General features: G+C 40.5%; 1 protein-coding gene across 5 annotated transcripts in view; it reads left to right on the plus strand.

The window, feature by feature from the left end:
* TCP11L2 (t-complex 11 like 2) overlaps positions 1 to 18,584 on the plus strand; it is a 39,330-nt gene that overhangs the window by 10,590 nt on the left and 10,156 nt on the right. For 4 of the 5 annotated variants that reach the window (XM_066263512.1, XM_066263493.1, XM_066263503.1 and 1 more), the window contains exons 3-8: positions 574 to 709; positions 4,269 to 4,389; positions 5,392 to 5,612; positions 7,454 to 7,590; positions 14,656 to 14,843; positions 15,049 to 15,230. In XM_066263512.1, the coding sequence (XP_066119609.1) occupies positions 574 to 709; positions 4,269 to 4,389; positions 5,392 to 5,612; positions 7,454 to 7,590; positions 14,656 to 14,843; positions 15,049 to 15,230 (985 nt within the window). The remainder of the gene's footprint in view (positions 1 to 573; positions 710 to 4,268; positions 4,390 to 5,391; positions 5,613 to 7,453; positions 7,591 to 14,655; positions 14,844 to 15,048; positions 15,231 to 18,584) is intronic. The other variant, XM_066263531.1, reaches the window with a different exon arrangement.

Here is an 18,584-nt window from a genome sequence, read left to right on the forward strand (position 1 = left end):
CATTTATTGAGTTCTTACTATGTTCTTTTTTACCTAAATGATCTCATTGAGTCACCTCAGCTAAGTCCTGTGAGGAGGGTCAGTCGTGCCTCAGTGAAGTCGAGGGTAACTACCAACTGGCGAAACTTAGAGCCCAACCTAACGCTACCCTGCCTATGCTTCCTAGAAATTATAGTTTTAAAAAATCAGTTATTTCATAGTAAGTCTGCTTAAATTACAGCATAAACAGTGGTCATCAATTCCCTGTGTATTACATATACTAGATGTAAATGTAATAGGCATAGAAATGAAGTGATTTAATTTTATTAAAATTAACCTAGCCAATTTTAATAAGGTTTTCTCAGAAACACTGAAAATATATCAATGCAGTAACTGAAGCTATCAAAGGAGTTTTTAAATTTTTGAATTCTTAAATATTAAGCAGGGGAATCCATCCATTTTGTGTGTTCTTCTTGCTTGTATAACCCTGAAAATATATACATGTTGGGATAACTTACACTCTTGCTGCATCAGGAGGCTTCATTGGATGCCAGCTTTTTTTTCCACATTAACTGGTTTTTGCTTTTCTCTTAGCAGCAAGCCCTCCCAGGGTTACAACATTTGATGAAGTGATGGCCGCAGCAAGGAACCTAGCAAACATGACTCTGGTTCATGAAATAGCTGTAAATGAGAGCTTCGAATTGAAACAAGAAGTCCTCCCTGAAAACAGGTAACCAAAAGATGTTGTGCATAAACTGTACTGCAGATTGTGTGTTGTGTGTGTGTGTGCACATACACATACACACCAAGTCCTAGAAGTTCTCATATAATATTAGTGGGAGTAAACATTCTCTGGTTCTCTAACAAGTTCTTATACTTGTTTTTAAAACCATTCTGCTGGGTTATATGTTATCTGTTATCTTTAGAACTCAGCTTGTGTGCCTCTGTCTCTTCCTGAAGGAAGCTTTTCCTGACATTTCTGAGCCTTTTGGATGACATGACATCCTCTTCCTAAGACTCCTGCAGCCTCCTCTACCTTCCCTTTGTTAAGATGTCCTAAAAATTTATATTCAGCATCTGTTTTTTCCCACTTGACCCAAAGCACCGTTAATGGAGGAACTGTGTCTCTACTATTTGCTCTATCCTTATGACCTAGCAGAGTGCCTGACATATAATACATGCTCAAGAAATATTTGCAGATGGACTTATTAAAAACCAGTATGTACATTGTAAAAGATAAAGAAATGCAGCTGAGTGATAGTTAGGAAGAGGTGATCCAGAAGCCTCTGGATGGAGGAATTCCAGCTTCATAGGCTCCCCTATTTAACCTCACCACCAAGGCCCCTTTAGTTATAGATGCACCCTTGTATCCTATCTCACCCATCTGGCCTCTGAGGCAGGACAAAGGAGAAAGCCTTGTGGCCATTACTCTAGATAAATCATCATTAGAGGCAAAGTTGGCTCATGGATAATGTCACTGCACCTTTAACCTCACAGTGACATTTATAAACCTGGAAGCATTCTTTCTATCATCTCAGACAACATGTAATCTTGATTCTATTCAGAACTTTGTTTGTTTTAAAGCAAGACAATTGTAAACATAAAAGTTTTTAAATATAAAATGTGGATTATAGTCTTCCTGGGGATGTTGTTCCTAGTACTCCTTAATATTTTTTAAGATTACTGGCCCAAACAGGTGTATCTGTTTGGTTTTCTATGGTAACTGCATTTTGTCATCATCTTTTGTATCAGTTTAGGCTACCATCCTCTCTAGACTAGTTCAGTCCTGACTAGTTGTTCCATCTCCATTCTTAGTTCTTCCACATCCACACGGTAGACATTGAGATCTTTCTAAAGGGGAAATCAGATTAGATCATTTCTTTGCTTAAAAGCCATCAATGGTTTTCTAATACACTTAGAATAAAAGTATAGGCTCTTTAATATGGCCTGTAAGATCCTCCTCCCCAACTGTGTCTTTAATCCTATACCTGCTTACTCATTTTTAATGTTTTTTTTTGTTTGTTTCTCTTTCTCTGCTAACATAAAAGCTTTCTGAGAGATATCTTTTCACTATAATATCTCCAAAATCCAAGACAGAGCCTACCACATATTGAATGTTGAATAAACATTGATTGACTGACTAGTAAAAATGAATGTTTGAAGTTAAAACTAGTATTTTTTATGAAGTACAGCAAAAGATAATTTTGGGACATTTGTACTTTAAATTCAAAAATTACAAATATATGTAGTAGTAAAGGTGTTTTAGGATCAGGCGGCCCTGAGGTTTGAATGTGAACTCTGCTGAGACCATATCTGAGCCTCTCATTCCCCAGAATGAGATGGGGACTACAATACTTGCTTCAAATGCATGCTCAGGGCCATGTGAGCACCTTGAACATAAGTACTTTGAGACTATGGAAAATATGAGTCCTCTTCCCTTCATTTCCTATCATAGCTAGAAAATATGAGCAAGGGACATGACATGCAGAGTCCTTAGGACACATTACCTTTGTTTAAAAATGAAATAGCATATTAGGGCCTGACTAGGCGGTGGTGCAGTGGATAGAGTGTTGGACTGGGGCACAGCGGACCCAGGTTCAAAACCCCAAGGTTGCTGGCTTGAGCATGGGCTCAGTGAGCTTGTGTGTGGGATCATAGACATGACCCCATGGTCACTGGCTTGAGCCCAAGGTCACTGGCTTGAGCAAGAGGTCATTTGCTCTGCTGTAGCCCCTCGGTCAAAGCACATATGAGAAAGCAATCAATGAACAACTAAAGTGCCACAATGAAGAATCTATGCTTCTCATCTCTCTCCCTTCCTGTCTGTCTGTCCCTATCTATCCCACTCTCTATCTCTGTAAAAAAAAAAAGAAAATAAAAGAAATAGCATATTAGGAACTGCTGATTTTTCAGATAACTCTCCACAATGGCCAAGTCGTTGCTTTTTGAAATACGGATGACTCATATTTTACCAAATATTTTCTTTGGAGAAAAAACTTGGTAAAATAAATCAGATATCTGATACCCAGTAGGCATGCTTATAAATGATTTAGTTGATCTTATCCTCCTCCACTCCACCCCCAGAAAATTAAAGAAAATTAAAGACCTAAGGAAGTATCTTTCAGCCTTTAGGAAAATAAATTTAAACTCAGATGTCCTCCTGAGAGAACTATAAAGTTGTTTTAGCTCATTCCTGGTAGGTCCATTGAGGCCAAGTGTCAATGAGGCTGGTAAAGTCAAGAGCAAAAGTGCACCCCAACCTTTGTTTTTGTTCTATAGCTGCTCAAGAGAGTCTCAAACATTGAAAACGGCATTTCTGTTGAAAACGCTTTAACATTTAAAGTTGCTGAGTAGAATATAGTATTTGTAATTATAGAAACAATTTATAGAAACACACTCCTCAAAATGTAATCTCTTTCTCATATTATTGTATATTTAGCTATTTGTACTTAAAATAAAATTAGGAGATACACCCAACTATCACATTGTCAATTCATTCACCAGGAATTTATTGAACAGTCTGTATATGCCATGTGCCGTGTTAGTAGGTACAGTGGTAGGTACCTAGAAGAGGTTGTGGCCTCCACCTGGGAGAGGGGTATAGCCTTGTGGGGGTAGAGACTGGTAAATAATTCCAGGGAAGGCAAATATGTACTGTTCTCAGAGCTGTTACAAAATAGTGTAGGAGTTCTGTAGGGATGTGTATTTTAGTGCATACCTATTTTAGGGGATTGACATAATGAGTGAGGCAAGGTGGTCGTCTAGTGGTCTGTTGTGAGCTGTTGCTAGGAATCTATTTCAGCAGTTTGCTCTGGCTAACTTTAAATGGGACATCAGAGCTGAAATTGGCAGGCTTTCAAATACATGTCTCCTTGGGGCCAATCTGTTCTGTTCTGTGCCACAAAACATCAGCTGCTAAGGAAAGAGCAACTTTGCCATCTCATCCCAAAAATCTGGAACAAATCTAAGAATCTGTGTAAAAGAGTAGCTAGGTAAATTATGATATCTCCTTAGGACAGAATATGATGAACTTATTGAAAGCTATAGGAAGGAAGCATTTTAAAAGTCTAGAGAAAATAGGACAGAATGTTAAATAAAACAAGTATATAATATATATAATTGGTACTCTGTGTTAAAACAATACATTAAAAATGGAAATAATGTGATTTTGGGAAATTTTTATTCTCTACTTTTCTGCATTTTCTTAGATTTCTACCATAAACATGCTCCTTTTATAAACAGGGAAAACAATGCTCATTAAAAAAAAATGATCCTTATCATTCCTATAGCTTGGTCAGCCGAGTGAAGCACATTGTCCACCAGGCCTTCTGGGATGTTCTGGAATCAGAACTGAATGCTGACCCTCCCGAGTATGACCACGCCATCAAACTGCTTGAAGAAATCAGAGAGGCAAGTTGACATTGTCAGTATTAATTAGTAATTGTTTTCCTGCAGAGACTGTTTTCATGCCTTCCAAAGAGTATTTAGAGACACTTTTTGAAAAACTGAGTGAGTTTAATCACGGAGGGGTTTTTCCCACACCTCCTAAGTGTAGGTGGAGGCTGGAAAAATGGGGCCGTGGAGGGCACTCAGGGTGATGGCTTAGCACACCGAGTAGTTGCTGTAGTGGCTAAGACCACGGACTCTGGAGTTAGATAGTCCTGGTTTGTGATGGCTTCTCCCTCTTGAAGTCTTATTTCCTGAGTACTTATAGATTAGCTATAAGGATGAGATGAAGTGACACTTACAGTTTTACCTAACATTTACATGACACTCACTCTGTGTCAAGCATTAGACTGTCCATTTATCCTTACCATGATGCTGTGAGGTAGTTACACCTGTTGTTTTATATAAAGAAACCAAGTTCCCTGACTCCAACTCAGGGTCACACAGCTTTGAGGAGTGGGGAGGGCTTTGAAACTGGCTCAGAGTGCTCCTGCCCATGTGTCTGCAAAGTACTGAATATTCAGTATAAAGTTTCTTATATAATATTTAATAAATATATGTAAAATGTAATATACTAATGGAGCCCTTAGAGGGATTCCATTTGCTCTTGCTTAATGGATTCTTTTGGAGCCATGATCTGCAACTTGTTCTCTCTTTGCACAGTGTATCTGTAAACCTTTTGAAGTTCTTTTCAGTAATATTGCTTCCTTACTATTTGCTTTCATTCCAACAGTATCAGTAATTTCCCATGAAAAGGGGGAAGGAGACTTTAATTCAGAAGCCAGATCTTTTTAGGGTTGAGATACTGGAGTGCTCTGAACCACTATCCAGTCCATATATACTTCCGTGGCATTCAGGGCATTAAAATATAGACAGGGAACTTGGTCATCTAGACACTGAAATAAAAAATGACAGGCTTTATTTATGTAATGATGCTGTTCATTTTTCATCCCTTTCCCTGTGTAGATTCTTCTCTCTTTATTGACTCCCAGCGGTAACCAGCTTCGCAACCAGATCTGTGAAGTTCTGGACATAGACCTCATTAGGCAGCAGGCTGAGCATGGTGCTGTTAACATCCAAGGCCTGGCCAACTACATCATCAGCACAATGGGAAAGCTGTGTGCTCCTGTGAGAGATGATGATATCAGAGAGTTGAAGGTTACTGGGAACATTGTGGAGGTGCTGAGGTTAGCACTTTTGCCACTTGCATTTTCTTAGAGTACCTTTGAATTCATGCCAAAGGAAAGTGTGGGGATCGAGGAACACAGACTAATAACTGGTCTCTCAGAGGAATCCTTGGCACTAAGAAAGAAAAAAACTGAATAAATAAGGATGAAGCCAACCATTTGCTGTGCACATAGAGTCTTCAGATGAAATGATCTAACAGGGTTATTTGGTATGTGCTGGGCATTAGGGATGCAGTGATGAAGAAGACGGAGACAATCCCTGACCCCAGGGAGTTTATAGGCTAGTGGGAAGGCAGACTCTGAACAAAGAATTAAACCCTGTGTTAAGTGCTATGGAAGGGGAAATAGAAGGGCTAATAGAGCCTCCAGCAGGAGGACCTGGTGAAGGATCTAGAAAGGCCTCTTTATTAGGTTACTGCTAGCTGCTATTACACATAACTCTGAATTCCCAGTGATTTAACCAATAAAAATTTGTTTCTCATGTCACAGTTCAAGTCAGGGGTTCTTAGTAAGCCTTCCACATGCCATTCAGTGACTCGGGCTCCTTCCTGCCCTGTTCCCAACCTTACTCAGGTCCTCAGAGTTCTTTACATTCAGCTGGTGAATGGGAAGGAGATCATGGGGAAGGCATACCCAAATGTCTAACCACCTCGGCCCAGAAGTGACACATTCCATGGACTGACTAGCACCACAGTCCCACCTAGATCGAAGGGGGCCTGGGAAATGTGGTTGCTGTCTGGAAACACACTTCCCAGCCTCAAGACTGCACTGTGGAAAGGACTCATGGATCTTTGGTGATCAGCTAGCTATCTCTGTCACAGCTTCCCTGAAACAGTGAGACTCTAACCTGGCTGTGCAGACAACAAGTTCCTTGTGATCCCAGAGGAAAGAGGAGTCTGTAACACTCCTTGCCACTGAAGGGAACTTTTCTTTGTGTGTGTGTGTGAATAGGGCCACACTGATACGTGAATTTTATGTAATAGCATTGGAAAGGTAGGAGAAGGGAACTGCATGTAGCAGGTACCTTACTTTACAACCTTGGGCACACTGATAACCTCTCAAAGTCAACTTTTACCCATCTTGTAAAATAGGTGTTATGATCCTTAGAGTTGTGCTCAGCTCTGGCAAATTGTGATTCTTCAGTTGCAGAATCTTTGCTTCTAGTTGTCTTACTACCCATGTGTGATATCAAATCTGTGGTGTTCATCTTGGTCATTTATCGAGCACTTACTGGGTGCCACTGTCCCCTACATTTTACATTTATTATCTCATTGACTCTTTCCATCATCCCTGCAAGGATGATCTTGTCTTCTCGTTCAAAGGTGAGGAAACTGAGGCTTAGAGAGATTGAGTGACTTGTGCCTGGCCACAGAGAGGATTTGAGCCCCAGGTTGTCCAACTCTAAAAGAAAGTATTTTTTTCCTAATGTTTCACTACCCTGTCCTTTCTTTTCTTTTTTTCTTATTCCCTTAGGAATAGAAACTATATGCACTATGTTCAGACTCCTTAAAATTTTAGGGGCTTTCAAAGAAAATTCCTTCTTGAACCTTTTTTTTTTTATCTCATTGTTAAGACTACTTCTTAGTGGTCAGGCCTGGATGTCATGGTTCACATTGAGGCAATACATTTGCTAAAGCAAATACTTTTGAGAGGTATAGGAGAATATATTTGGAATGCATGTGTAATGCAGTCTACGAGAGGGGACCTTGCCAAATGGCAATTGGAATTTAAAAAACACTTTGGGAGTGTTTATTTTTTTCTAGCCTGGTAACTAAGTAAAAGTTTGTGACCTTCAGATTAGCTTCTTAATCATCTCTCTATTTTAACTCTGAAATTTTTAGACAAATATTTCATGTTCTGGACCTCATGAATCTGGACATGGCAAATTTTTTAATTAGGAGTCTTAGACCACATCTTCAACGTGAATTGGTGGATTATGAGAGAACCAAGTTCCAGGAAATTTTAGAAGAAACTCCAAGTAAGTACAAGCTATTATTTATTTATATTAAAATTAGGTAAAAATATGATATTTATATATTTGATATCTTAAGAAGCATCATTAAAGAATTTTGGCCTTTCTATTAAACATGTTTTTAACTTTTAACATTGACATCACAAACTTATAGCTGTTTACTATATCACAAGAACTGTGCCAAGTTCATTTCTTTATGCATTAGAAACAATATTTATTGAGTACTGCTTAGGTGCTGTGAACACTGCAATGAACAAAATAATAACATTGTAACCCTCCCAAGGAGCTGACATTCTAGTAGACAGACAAACATATTATCAGCTGTGCTGATATATTAAGTGCTATGGAGAAAAATAGACAGACCCTGGTCAGTTGGCTCAGTGGATAGAGTGTCCAGTGTATGGACATTCCAGGTTCAATTTCTGATCAGTACACAAGTAACCATCTGCTTCTCTTCCCCTCCTTCTCCTTCTCCTTTTCCTCTCCCTCTTCCCCCCCTATAGCCAGTGGCTCGATTGGTTTGAGCATTGGCCTGGGCACTGATGATAGCTGGATTGGTCCAAAGAGAATCAGCCTCAGGCGCTAAAAATAGCTTGGTTGATTTGAGAATCAGCCCCAGACAGGCATTGCTGGGTGGATCCAGGTTGGGGCATATGCAGGAGTCTGTCTTACTGTATCCCCTCTTCTTAAAAAAAGAAAATAGGCCCTGGCCGGTTGGCTCAGCAGTAGAGCATCAGCCTGGTGTGCAGGAGTCCCGGATTTGATTCCCAGCCAGGGCACACAGGAGAAGCGCCCATCTGCTTCTCCACTCCTCCCCCTCTCCTTCCTCTCTGTCTCTCTCTTCCCCTCCCGCAGCCGAGGCTCCATTGGAGCAAAGATGGCCCGGGTGCTGAGGATGGCTCTGTGGCCTCTGCCTCAGGTGCTAGAATAGCTCTGGTTGCAACAGAGCGACACCCCAGAGGGGCAGAGCATCGCCCCCTGGTGGGCATGCCGGGTGGATCCCGGTCGGGCGCATGCGGGAGTCTGTCTGACTGCCTCCCCGTTTCCAGCTTCGGAAAAATGAAAAAAAATAAAATAAAATTAAATTAAATTAAAAAAAGAAAATAAGTAAATCAAGGGATAGACAGAAATGGTGCGAGAGTGAGGGTAGGGAGTGCTGGGGTTTTTTGTTTTTTTTCAGATGAGGTGGACTTGGAAGGCTTCACTCACAGGTAGCATTTGAGCAGAGTTTTCACAAAGGAATGAGGAAGGGGCATGTGAAGATGTGCGGGAAGAACATTCCAGCCAGAAGGAGCTGCAAACACAGCAGCCCTGAAGCAGAAACTTGCTTGTGCGTTTGGGTAGACAGTGTGGCTGGTGTAGAATGGGCAAGGAGAGAGTGGTTGGAGACAGTTCATATAGAGCCTTGTTCGGAAATAAGAGGAATTTAGATTTCATGCCAGATATGAGGGGAAGTTCTTGGAGAATTTTAAGAAGGGTGCAACATCCAATTTTCACTTTTAAAGAACATCTGGCTCTTGAGTAGAGAAGAGATGATACAGAACAAAGAGGGAAGCAAGGGTACCAGTTAAGGGACAGTACAGTTGCTCAGACAAGAAATGATGGTGGCTTGGGCAGGTGACAGTGGTGGAAGTAGTAAGACATCATATCCTGGATGTATATGAGGGTGGAATAACAAGATTTTCTAAAAGTTAAATGAGGGGGAAAAAAAAGAGGAGTTGAGGATGACTCTAAGCAACTGGGTGACTAGCGATGCCTGTTAATGAGATACGGAAGATGAGGGGATAGAGAAGGTTGGGGATCAAGTTCAGTTTTAGATACATGATCTCTGAGATCGTTTGGTTGACGTCAGCATGGAGATGTAAGGTAGGCATTTAGATATAAGAGACTAGAGCAGTGGTCGGCAAACCATGGCTTGTGAGTCACATGCAGCTCTTTGGCCCCTTGAGTGTGGCTCTTCCACAAAATACCACGTGCGGGCGCAAGGGCCAGCTTAGGAGTACCCTAATTAAGTTAATAACAATGTACCTACCTATATAGTTTAAGTTTAAAAAATTTGGCTCTCAAAAGAAATTTCAATCATTGTACTGTTGATATTTGACTCTGTTGACTAATGAGTTTGCCGACCACTAGACTAGAGTATTGGAGAATGGGGATATACATTGGGAATCATCATTATATTCACGGTAGATTAAAGCCATGGAACTAAATAATGTGTATAAATTGCTTACCATATTCTAAGCACTTTACCTGTACTAACTATTTTTTTTTTTATTTTTCTGAAGTTGGAAACGGGGAGGCAGTCAGACTCCCACATGTGTTCAACCGGGATCCACCCGCATGCCCACCATGGGGCAATGCTCTGCCCATCTGGGGCATTGCTCTATTGCAACCAAGGCCATTCTAGCACCTGAGGCAGAGGCCATGGAGCCATCCTCAGCGCCCAGGCCAACTTTGCTCCAGTGGAGCCTTGGCTGCAGGAGGGGAAGAGAGAGACAAAGAGGAAGGAGAGGGGGAGGGGTGAAGAAGCAGATGGGCGCTTCTCCTGTGTGCCCTGGCCGGGAATCAAACCCGGGACTCCTGCACTCCAGGCCAACGCTCTACCACTGAGCCAACCGGCCAGGGCTTGTACTAACTAATTTAATCTTTACAATACTTTAGGAAATCAGTCCCCATTTTATGGAGGAGGAAGCTGAGTCATAGGGAGGTTAAATCATTTGCTTCCATAATACAATTTGCATGTTACGGAGCTGGGACTCCCTCAAGCAGTCTGGCTCCCCAGCCCATGCTCTTATCCACAAGAGTGCTCTGGCTGAGATGACCTAGGGAGTGAGTGTAGATACTAAAGGGGCCTGACCTCGGACTCTAGCATCTGGAGCTGAAGAGAAGGATCAGCAATTGAAACAGTGCAGGCATAGTGAGAGCTCAAGAAAACCAAGAGAGAGTCATGTCCTGTAAGACACATGAAGAAAGTGTTCGGAGGAGGAAGTGGCTGTGATAAGTGCTGCTGAGTGGTCAAGGAAAGGTGAAAACCAAGGCTTGACCACTGGATGTGACAACATGAGGATTCGTAGTAACCCTGATGGGAGCAGTCAGTGGATTAGTGGGCATTAAAGCTGGACTGGGAGTGAGGGGAAAGAAAGAAGAAGAGCGAGGCAGTATTACCTTATAGAATTCACAATTACTCAGAGAGGTAGGCACTTCTATACCCTCATTTATTGGTGAGGAACTGATATTTCACAGCTGGCAAGAGACTGGCTAACTGGTTCTCTCATTGGCAAACCCTTGTCACCAGTTTCTGGACTTTAATTAGCCACAGTCTAAGGCTGAGTTAGGTGATCCACCCACTTTACTCTGCCACTTGTGGATAGAGCTTTTCTCTCAAGATAGACCATATGATAGCATTATGTGAACAAAGCTAATAGGGGCCACTTGGAAAGGGGCTCCAGCAGGCTAGAAAATATCCAGGAAAGAGAGCATGGGTCATGGAGGGTCACATGGAAACAGCTGATGGAACTGGGCATATCTGAGTGATGGCAGGGCGACTCAGGTGGGCCATAAGCTCCACCCTGCTGATGGTGATTCAAGGACTTTGGCTAAGCTCTGCAGGGCCAAGTAGGATCCATGGAAGGGAAGTAGCCACCAGCCAGTTTTGACCTTACTAGCAGCTGGAGCCCTTTTAACATTAGCATGGGCCTCTCCTTTATAACAGTAGTCAGTGCTAGCTACATTTTATTTGAGCACTCAAGTACCAAGTCCTTACTATATGTCAAACACTGCATGTATTAGCCCATTCAGGCCTCATCATGGCCCTATGAGGCTGGTACTGTTATCACCCACAGTTTACAAATGAAAAAATTTAGTTTCAGAGAAAGAGAAGGATTAAGGGAAGTAGTGCCCCACATAGACCCTGAATCTGAACCCTGAACTATAGTTTGTTCTTAGCAGTGTTTTCCTAAGACTTAGTAGTTGATTTCATTTGTATATGTGGATATATACCCATATGTGCAAATGTCTCCATGTTTTGAATAAAAATAATTTGGAATCTTGAGCAGATTCCTTAATACAGAGTTAAATTATAGCTTTGTTTATCTCAAATAATTTGTTTCTCTCTTTAAAACTTGGGCTTAGTGACCTATAATTCATTTGCACCTTTCACATTGGATATTTCCAGAGATTTAAGAATAGAACAAATCCAGCTGTGCATATAGGTCATTATTGCCCAGCTCCAAGTATGTTCCCAGAGAAGCCAAGAGCCAGGAAGCAAAGTGTATGTCAGTTGTTAATTATATCCTTAAGTGACTGCCAAAAGTCGGCCACTGTGCCCTGATATCAAAATAAGAGCCTCACAGAATCACACAGAAAGACAAAATTGTCAGATTTTTGTGTGTGCATGACTTTTATAAAATAGTTACAGGAAAATTACTATAGATAAGTATTCTTGAGTTTCTGAATTGACTCCAACAAAGATTTTACTTTGCTGACAAAGAGACTCGATAAATGCATCTGCCTTATTTAAAACGCACCCAAGAGACTTCACTAAAAAACAAAAAACAAAGAGTAAACAAAAGAAAAATAATTCATGCAGAGAACATTCCACAAAACTTTTTTAAATTATTTGAGAGAGAGAGAAACAATGATTTGTTGTTCCACTCATTCATGTATTTGTTGGTTGATTCTTATCTGTGCCCTAACTGGGGGTAGACCCCACAACCTTGGGATACTGGGATGATGCCAGGGCCAATTCCAGCAGCTTTTATTGAAAAAGACTTTTTATTCTTCATTGCATTGCTTTTGTGGGTTTATTTAAGTTTTATTCTTTTCTTAAATTTGAGATATAATTTATATGCCATTAAATTAATTTTTTAAAGTATATAATTCAGCTGTTTTTAAATATATTCACAAGGTTATGCAACTATAACCAGTATTTGATTCCAGAAGGTTTTTATCATTCTAAAAAGAAATCCCATACCCATTAGCAGTATCTCCCCATTCATATCTTTGCTTAGCCTTGAAAGCCATTCTCTTTCTGTCTCTACGGATTTGCCAGTTTGGCTCATTTCATATCAACAGAATCACACAATATGTGGCTTTTTGGCTCTGGCTTCTTTCACTTAGTATGTTTTCAAGATTTACCTATGTTGTAGCATGTATCAGTACTTCATTCCTTTTTATTGGATTATTTCTTCTTTTCCATTGATCTATATGTCTACTTTCATAGTACCACACTATCCTGATTATCGAGGCTAAATCTCAAAATCAGACAGTGTTAGTCCTTCAACTTTGTTCTTTTTTTAAAAATTGTTTTATTTCTTTTAGGTTCTTTGAATTTTCATATGCATTTTTAATTAGTTTATTAGTTTCTTCAGAATTCCAGCTGAGATGGTGACTTATGTTGAATTGATGTCTTAATAATATTGAGTCTTTACTCTATGAACTAGATATCTTTACTTAAATATCTTTATTTTGGCAATAATTTTTAGTTTTAGTATACCAGTCTTGTATTTATTTTATTAAATTTAATCTCATATATTTTATGTTTTTTATGCTATTATAAATGATATTTTGTAAATTTTTTTCTAGTATATAGAAATAGAATAGAATTTTTTTTTTAGTGAGAGACAGACACACAGGAAGGGAGGTAGATGAGAAGCATTAACTTGTAGCCTTGTAGCACTTTAGTTGTCCATTGATTGTTTCTCATATGTGCCTTGACTGGGGGGCTCCAGCCAAGCCAGTGACCCCTTGCTCAAGCCAGCCACCTTGCAGTCAAGCCAGCAACCTTGGGGCTCAAGCCAGTGACCTTTCTGCTTTACTAGTCATACACAATTCTGGCTATATATTAGGATCACCCAGGATGTTTGAACACTGCTGCCTGAGCCCCATTTCAGACTGATTAAATCAATCTCCAGGACCTGTATTCAGGACCTTTTTTTTTTCTTTTTAAACTTGCCCAGATGATTCTAAAATCAGCCAGGATTGAGAACCACCATGCTACATTCTTGCTTTTGTTTGAAGTAACTAAATGGCCTTTTAAATGTGTCAGCTATAAATCATTACGCTTGCAGTATAGATGCTTATTACCATCACATTGTGATTATATCCATGTTAATTGCTGTACACTGTCTCTGTGTGGGATATTTCTTAAGTAAAAGACTGCAAATCTTTACATCTTTATAAGCAGAACTAGAAAAACCAAGAACAGCATTTGCCAACTGAGGGGAAACAAAATTGTGAAATTGTGGGGGAGGTGTCACTTTTGTGTGGCAAACAGAACTGCTCATAAATTACCCGTTTAAGTGCTGGGTCTGAGGAGGAATTTCGGGGTGACTAGTCTTGATTTCATTCTCTGGCTTTTAAAAAAGAAATCTGCACCTGTGTTCAGTTTTAGCAGTTGCCACCTTATAAATTCTACCAAATACATAATTTCATAAGAAATGTAATATAAAAAGCAACTTGTTTCTAGTAGGAAACTTTAGTACCGGGTATAAAGTAGCGCACATGCATTTTGGGAAAGATGTAGCTCTAGTGACACACCCAGAGGGGTCCAGGACCCACAAATGTTTAATAATCACTGTTTTTATTCTAAATGCCTTCTCCGCACAATACTCAAGGTGGTGTGTGACCTGGCCTGTCTATTCATCCAATGCCATCCACTACCACTCTCTTCCCCCTGGTTCTTTTGAATCAACAATACAGATTTTCTTGCAGTGTCCAGAATGTGCCGTGTTCTCTCACTTTTCTGGGTCTTTGTGTGGACTGTTCTCTGGACTGGGGCAACAGCCCTTTCTTCTGTCTGCCTTGTACCTTTCAGTGTCGCAGCGCTTTCTCTTGGACTCTGCTTTGCACGTCCTCTGCTTCCTCCACTCCCACTGTGCCTTCTAGTGCTCTTTGTACTCTGCTGTAGCTGTTAGTACACAGCTCTGTCTCCCCACCTGGACTCGAAGCTCCTTGAGGGAGACTGCTGTCTGTTCGTTCATGCCCAGCACCTAACATAACATCGTCCTGAAGGTTGCAGAAAGGCAGGGATCCATCAGCTGTAGGATAAATATGTGGCCTTTTTACTTGTAGGTGCTCTTGATAAAACTACAGAGTGGATAAAAGAATCTGTAAATGAAGAGTTACTTTCTCTTTCTGAGACCACCTTGACTCCTGGGGCTGAAAACAGTGCCAAGCCAAGTTTGAGCCCTATATTGGTGCTAAATAACAGTTATTTGAAATTGTTGCAGTGGGATTATCAGAAAAAAGTATTACCAGAGGTGAGTGATTTTTTTTTTCTTCCTCCAAGTTTTCCATTATTCTAATTCTTAAGTTCTACCATGAGTCTATCTGTGTTGTGTGTGGTTTAATGACTTGACTGAAATCAGATAAAAATGGGAGTTTGGATGTAACATTGCCTGTTTTACATTTTCATGATATTGAGCCTCTCCCTTTCTAATTTTCCATTTTAAATACATATGCTAGACACTGATGACAGATGAAGGACGTGTCCAGGAACTGACAGAAAAGCTGAATCAGTTGAAAATTATTGCCTGCCTGTCCCTTATTACCAACAACATGGTGGGCGCTATTACAGAAGGCCTACCTGAGCTTGCAAACAGGTTAAAGAGGATTTCAACTGTTCTACTTGAAGGCATGAACAAAGAGTAAGTTCCAGGTGTTTTCATCTGTCCCCCCTTGTGCTAAGTCTCCACATGTGTTTCAGAGAATGGGAATAACCTGGGACATCTGGATGTGATATTCAGAACTGCACTTCAAAGAAGCTTATCTCACACCTTCTTTTTCTAGAATTTCTTTTAATATCTCTGAAGACTCAGATGTCCTTTTATAGGAAGGGAGAGGTCTTTTCCACAAGTGCCAGACTTAGTGTAATATTTCCACTGAGGATGGGCGTGTGCAAAAGCTCTTCTTTGACAGTGCTGTGGAGAAAAACAAAACCCAGAAATCCACCAAGCTCAGTGTTTAGCATGCCCTATCAAAGAGGCTTTCCAGATTAAGTAGTTCTGATGCCATTATTTTTCTGAAATGAAATGTTTACCAAGTTTACTGATCCAGGGTGCTGTGAAGTCTTTAGAAGCAGTGACCTCTCTGTCGAAGGTTTTGTTTTTGTGAAATTCATTTCCCAGTATCATACCTTCATTTAATACTAGAATCCCATTGAGATTTTGCACGTAGGTCATCCTGTTGGGAATCACATCCAAGTCAGAAAATTCCTAATCTTAGTCAATGACCACATTTCCATGGGTCTTATATAGGTTAAGAGCCTCCTGCTGCTTTGGTCCCCTGTTAGGTGTTTTCAGGGACATATACTCTGTTCCTCTCATTGAAGGATGCACGTATCTTACCATACTCCTGCCCATTTCTCCAAGAGTACATTACTTTGATAAAATCCTAGAATATTAAGAGCCAAAAGGAGCCCAAGTTGCTATAAAATCCAGTGTTCTCATTTTGAATTGAAGCCCAAGGATTTTCCTTGAGCTGCACAGCAAGAAAGGGACAAACCAAAACCTGAGCCCTGGTCTGACTATGTAAAAACCCTGCCTTTTCTACTGATTCTTTTTTTAAGTTATTCTGATTTTTTTTTAAATATTATAAAACTTATAAAAAGTACTAGAGCATAATAGGTATAGACATGCTCTATAAGAATAATCTCTGAACCCAATCTTAAAATAATAATAATAATTATTATTATTATTATTATTATTATTTTTGTACTTTTCTGAAGTTGGAAACGGGGAGGCAGACAGACTCCCGCATGCACCCGACCGGGATCCACCCGGCATGCTCACCAGAGGGCGATGCTCTGCCCATCTGGGGTGTTGCTCTGCCGCCATCAGAGCCATCCTCAGCGCCTGGGCCAACTTTGCTCCAGTGGAGCCTTGGCTGCGGGAGGGGAAGAGACAGAGAGGAAGGAGAGGAGGAGGGGTGGAGAAGCAGATGGGCGCTTCTCCTGTGTGCCCTGGCCGGGAATCAAACCCGGGATTCCTGCACGCCAGGCTGATGCTCTACTACTGAGCCAACCGGCCAGGGCCTTAAAGTTATTATTAAGGTTAAAAATACATTGTCTTTTTTAGTTTTTTTAGTTTTTATTTTTCAATTACTTTACTTTCAATGTTGTTTTGTGTTGGTTTCATGTGATTAGACCAGTGATTTTCAACCTTTTTTGCGCCGCGGCACATTTTTTACATTTACAAAATCCTGGGGCACACCACCTACCAAAATGACACAAAATGACACTCTAACACAGTACATATTATACATATAGTTAATAATATAGTTTCTAAATGTATTTATACTCACTTAGTGTGAAACCTGGGCCTGTTTCGATGAACACAAAAGGGATATCCTGGCAGGAATGGTAGAAAGACACACACGAAGCTCTTCCTCAACAGTTCTCAGTCTCTGTTTTTAGTTTTTATCGCAGTCAAGCTTGAGAAGCTCAGCTCACACAGATATGTGGTTGAAAACGGGAGCAATGTCAAAATAGCTTTGTTGGCCAGAATGGGGAACTCCTTGGCAACAGATAACCAAAAACTGTCCAAAGGAAGATAAGCAAACTTTAGCTTTAAAGTTAGATAACATTGTGATGCATTGTGATGCATTGTATATCACCCTCTGCGGGGCCTCTTTTAAAAAGAAAAAGGTCAAAAAGAAAAAAAAAGAAAAAGAAAAAGGTCAAATATCTATATACACCATCAGGATAGACATAACCAGCTGAGGCTGAGGCTTCATCTAGTGGTGGCAACATTTACCTCCAGTCCTGACCAGGATTAGAAATCGAGACCATGGGGAAGAGTAGCAGCTTCAACTACTGGCCACAGCCACACAATGACAAGTGCGCGGCAGCCCGAGCGGGGACCTTCCTGGGTGTGGATGAGAGGCGGCCTACTATTGGCTCATCGCTAGTGGTCGGGATGAATCCTAGAAGATGATTGGTCAGGGAGCATTCCCTGTGCCTCCACTCTTCCTGTCGCTGATAGCTGGAGGGATTGTGAGGGGAATGTTTATGTTCAGATGGAGGCAGCTGGCGGCGGGCCGGATAAATAGCCTCCGCAGGCCATATCTGGCACGGGGGCCGTAGTTTGGGGACCCATGTTTTATTTCCCCACGGCACACCTGACCATGTCTCGCAGCACACTGGTTGAAAAACACTGGATTAGACAATCATCTACTTAACAAATGTTGCCCCACTCTTCCCTTTTACTGATTCTTATGCTAACCTGCCAGGCTCATTGATTTCATACTCAGGACCTAAGACCTATAATGAAAAGAAACTTCTGTTTTTGTATTCAGTTTTACCTTAGTGTTTACCCACACTGGGTAGCCTTTATTTTCCAGAAACTTTTTAAACATTTAGTCAACTCCCAGGGCTGCTAAAGTATTGTTATAGAGCATATAACAAAGTAGCTACTATAAGGACAGGTTTTTGGATCTAAATCTGGATTTTTAAATCCCAGTTCTGCTATTGACTTATGTGTATACTCCTGAACAAGTTCCTGAAACACCCTGAGTCTCACTTCCTCACTTGCAAAAAGGGAATAATATTTGTGCCTGTCTGTCATGGAGTTGTGAGAACTCAAGGTGATTCATGTGAAACACTTCTACTGGTGTCTGGCACATAGTAAGTGCTAAAGAAATGTTAGCTTTTAATAACTTTATTTGTTAAATCATTCTCTTTGTAGTTGGTCTGCCTATCTGGTTGTTTTATTATTTTGTTTAATCCCCACCACCAGCCTGTGTTAGGAAATGATTATAATCAGTTCTCAATTAGTATCCTTGTTATGGATGGGGTAATAACATTTATAACATTGAAAAGCAGATGATTCCAAATAACCAGTAGTAGATACAGATGTCATTTATATTTGGTTTGATGATGCAAGAATTTTGCCTTTATTATGAATAGGAAGTCGTGGCTTATACTGAAATTAATTCTTCCTTTAGCCTAAGGATTCATAATTAAAAGCAGGAAATCTAGGAGAAAGTTGGGTAAGAAATTCAGA

Source organism: Saccopteryx bilineata, chromosome 1 (assembly GCF_036850765.1).
Source record: "Saccopteryx bilineata isolate mSacBil1 chromosome 1, mSacBil1_pri_phased_curated, whole genome shotgun sequence".
Taxonomy (NCBI): Eukaryota; Metazoa; Chordata; class Mammalia; order Chiroptera; family Emballonuridae; genus Saccopteryx; species Saccopteryx bilineata.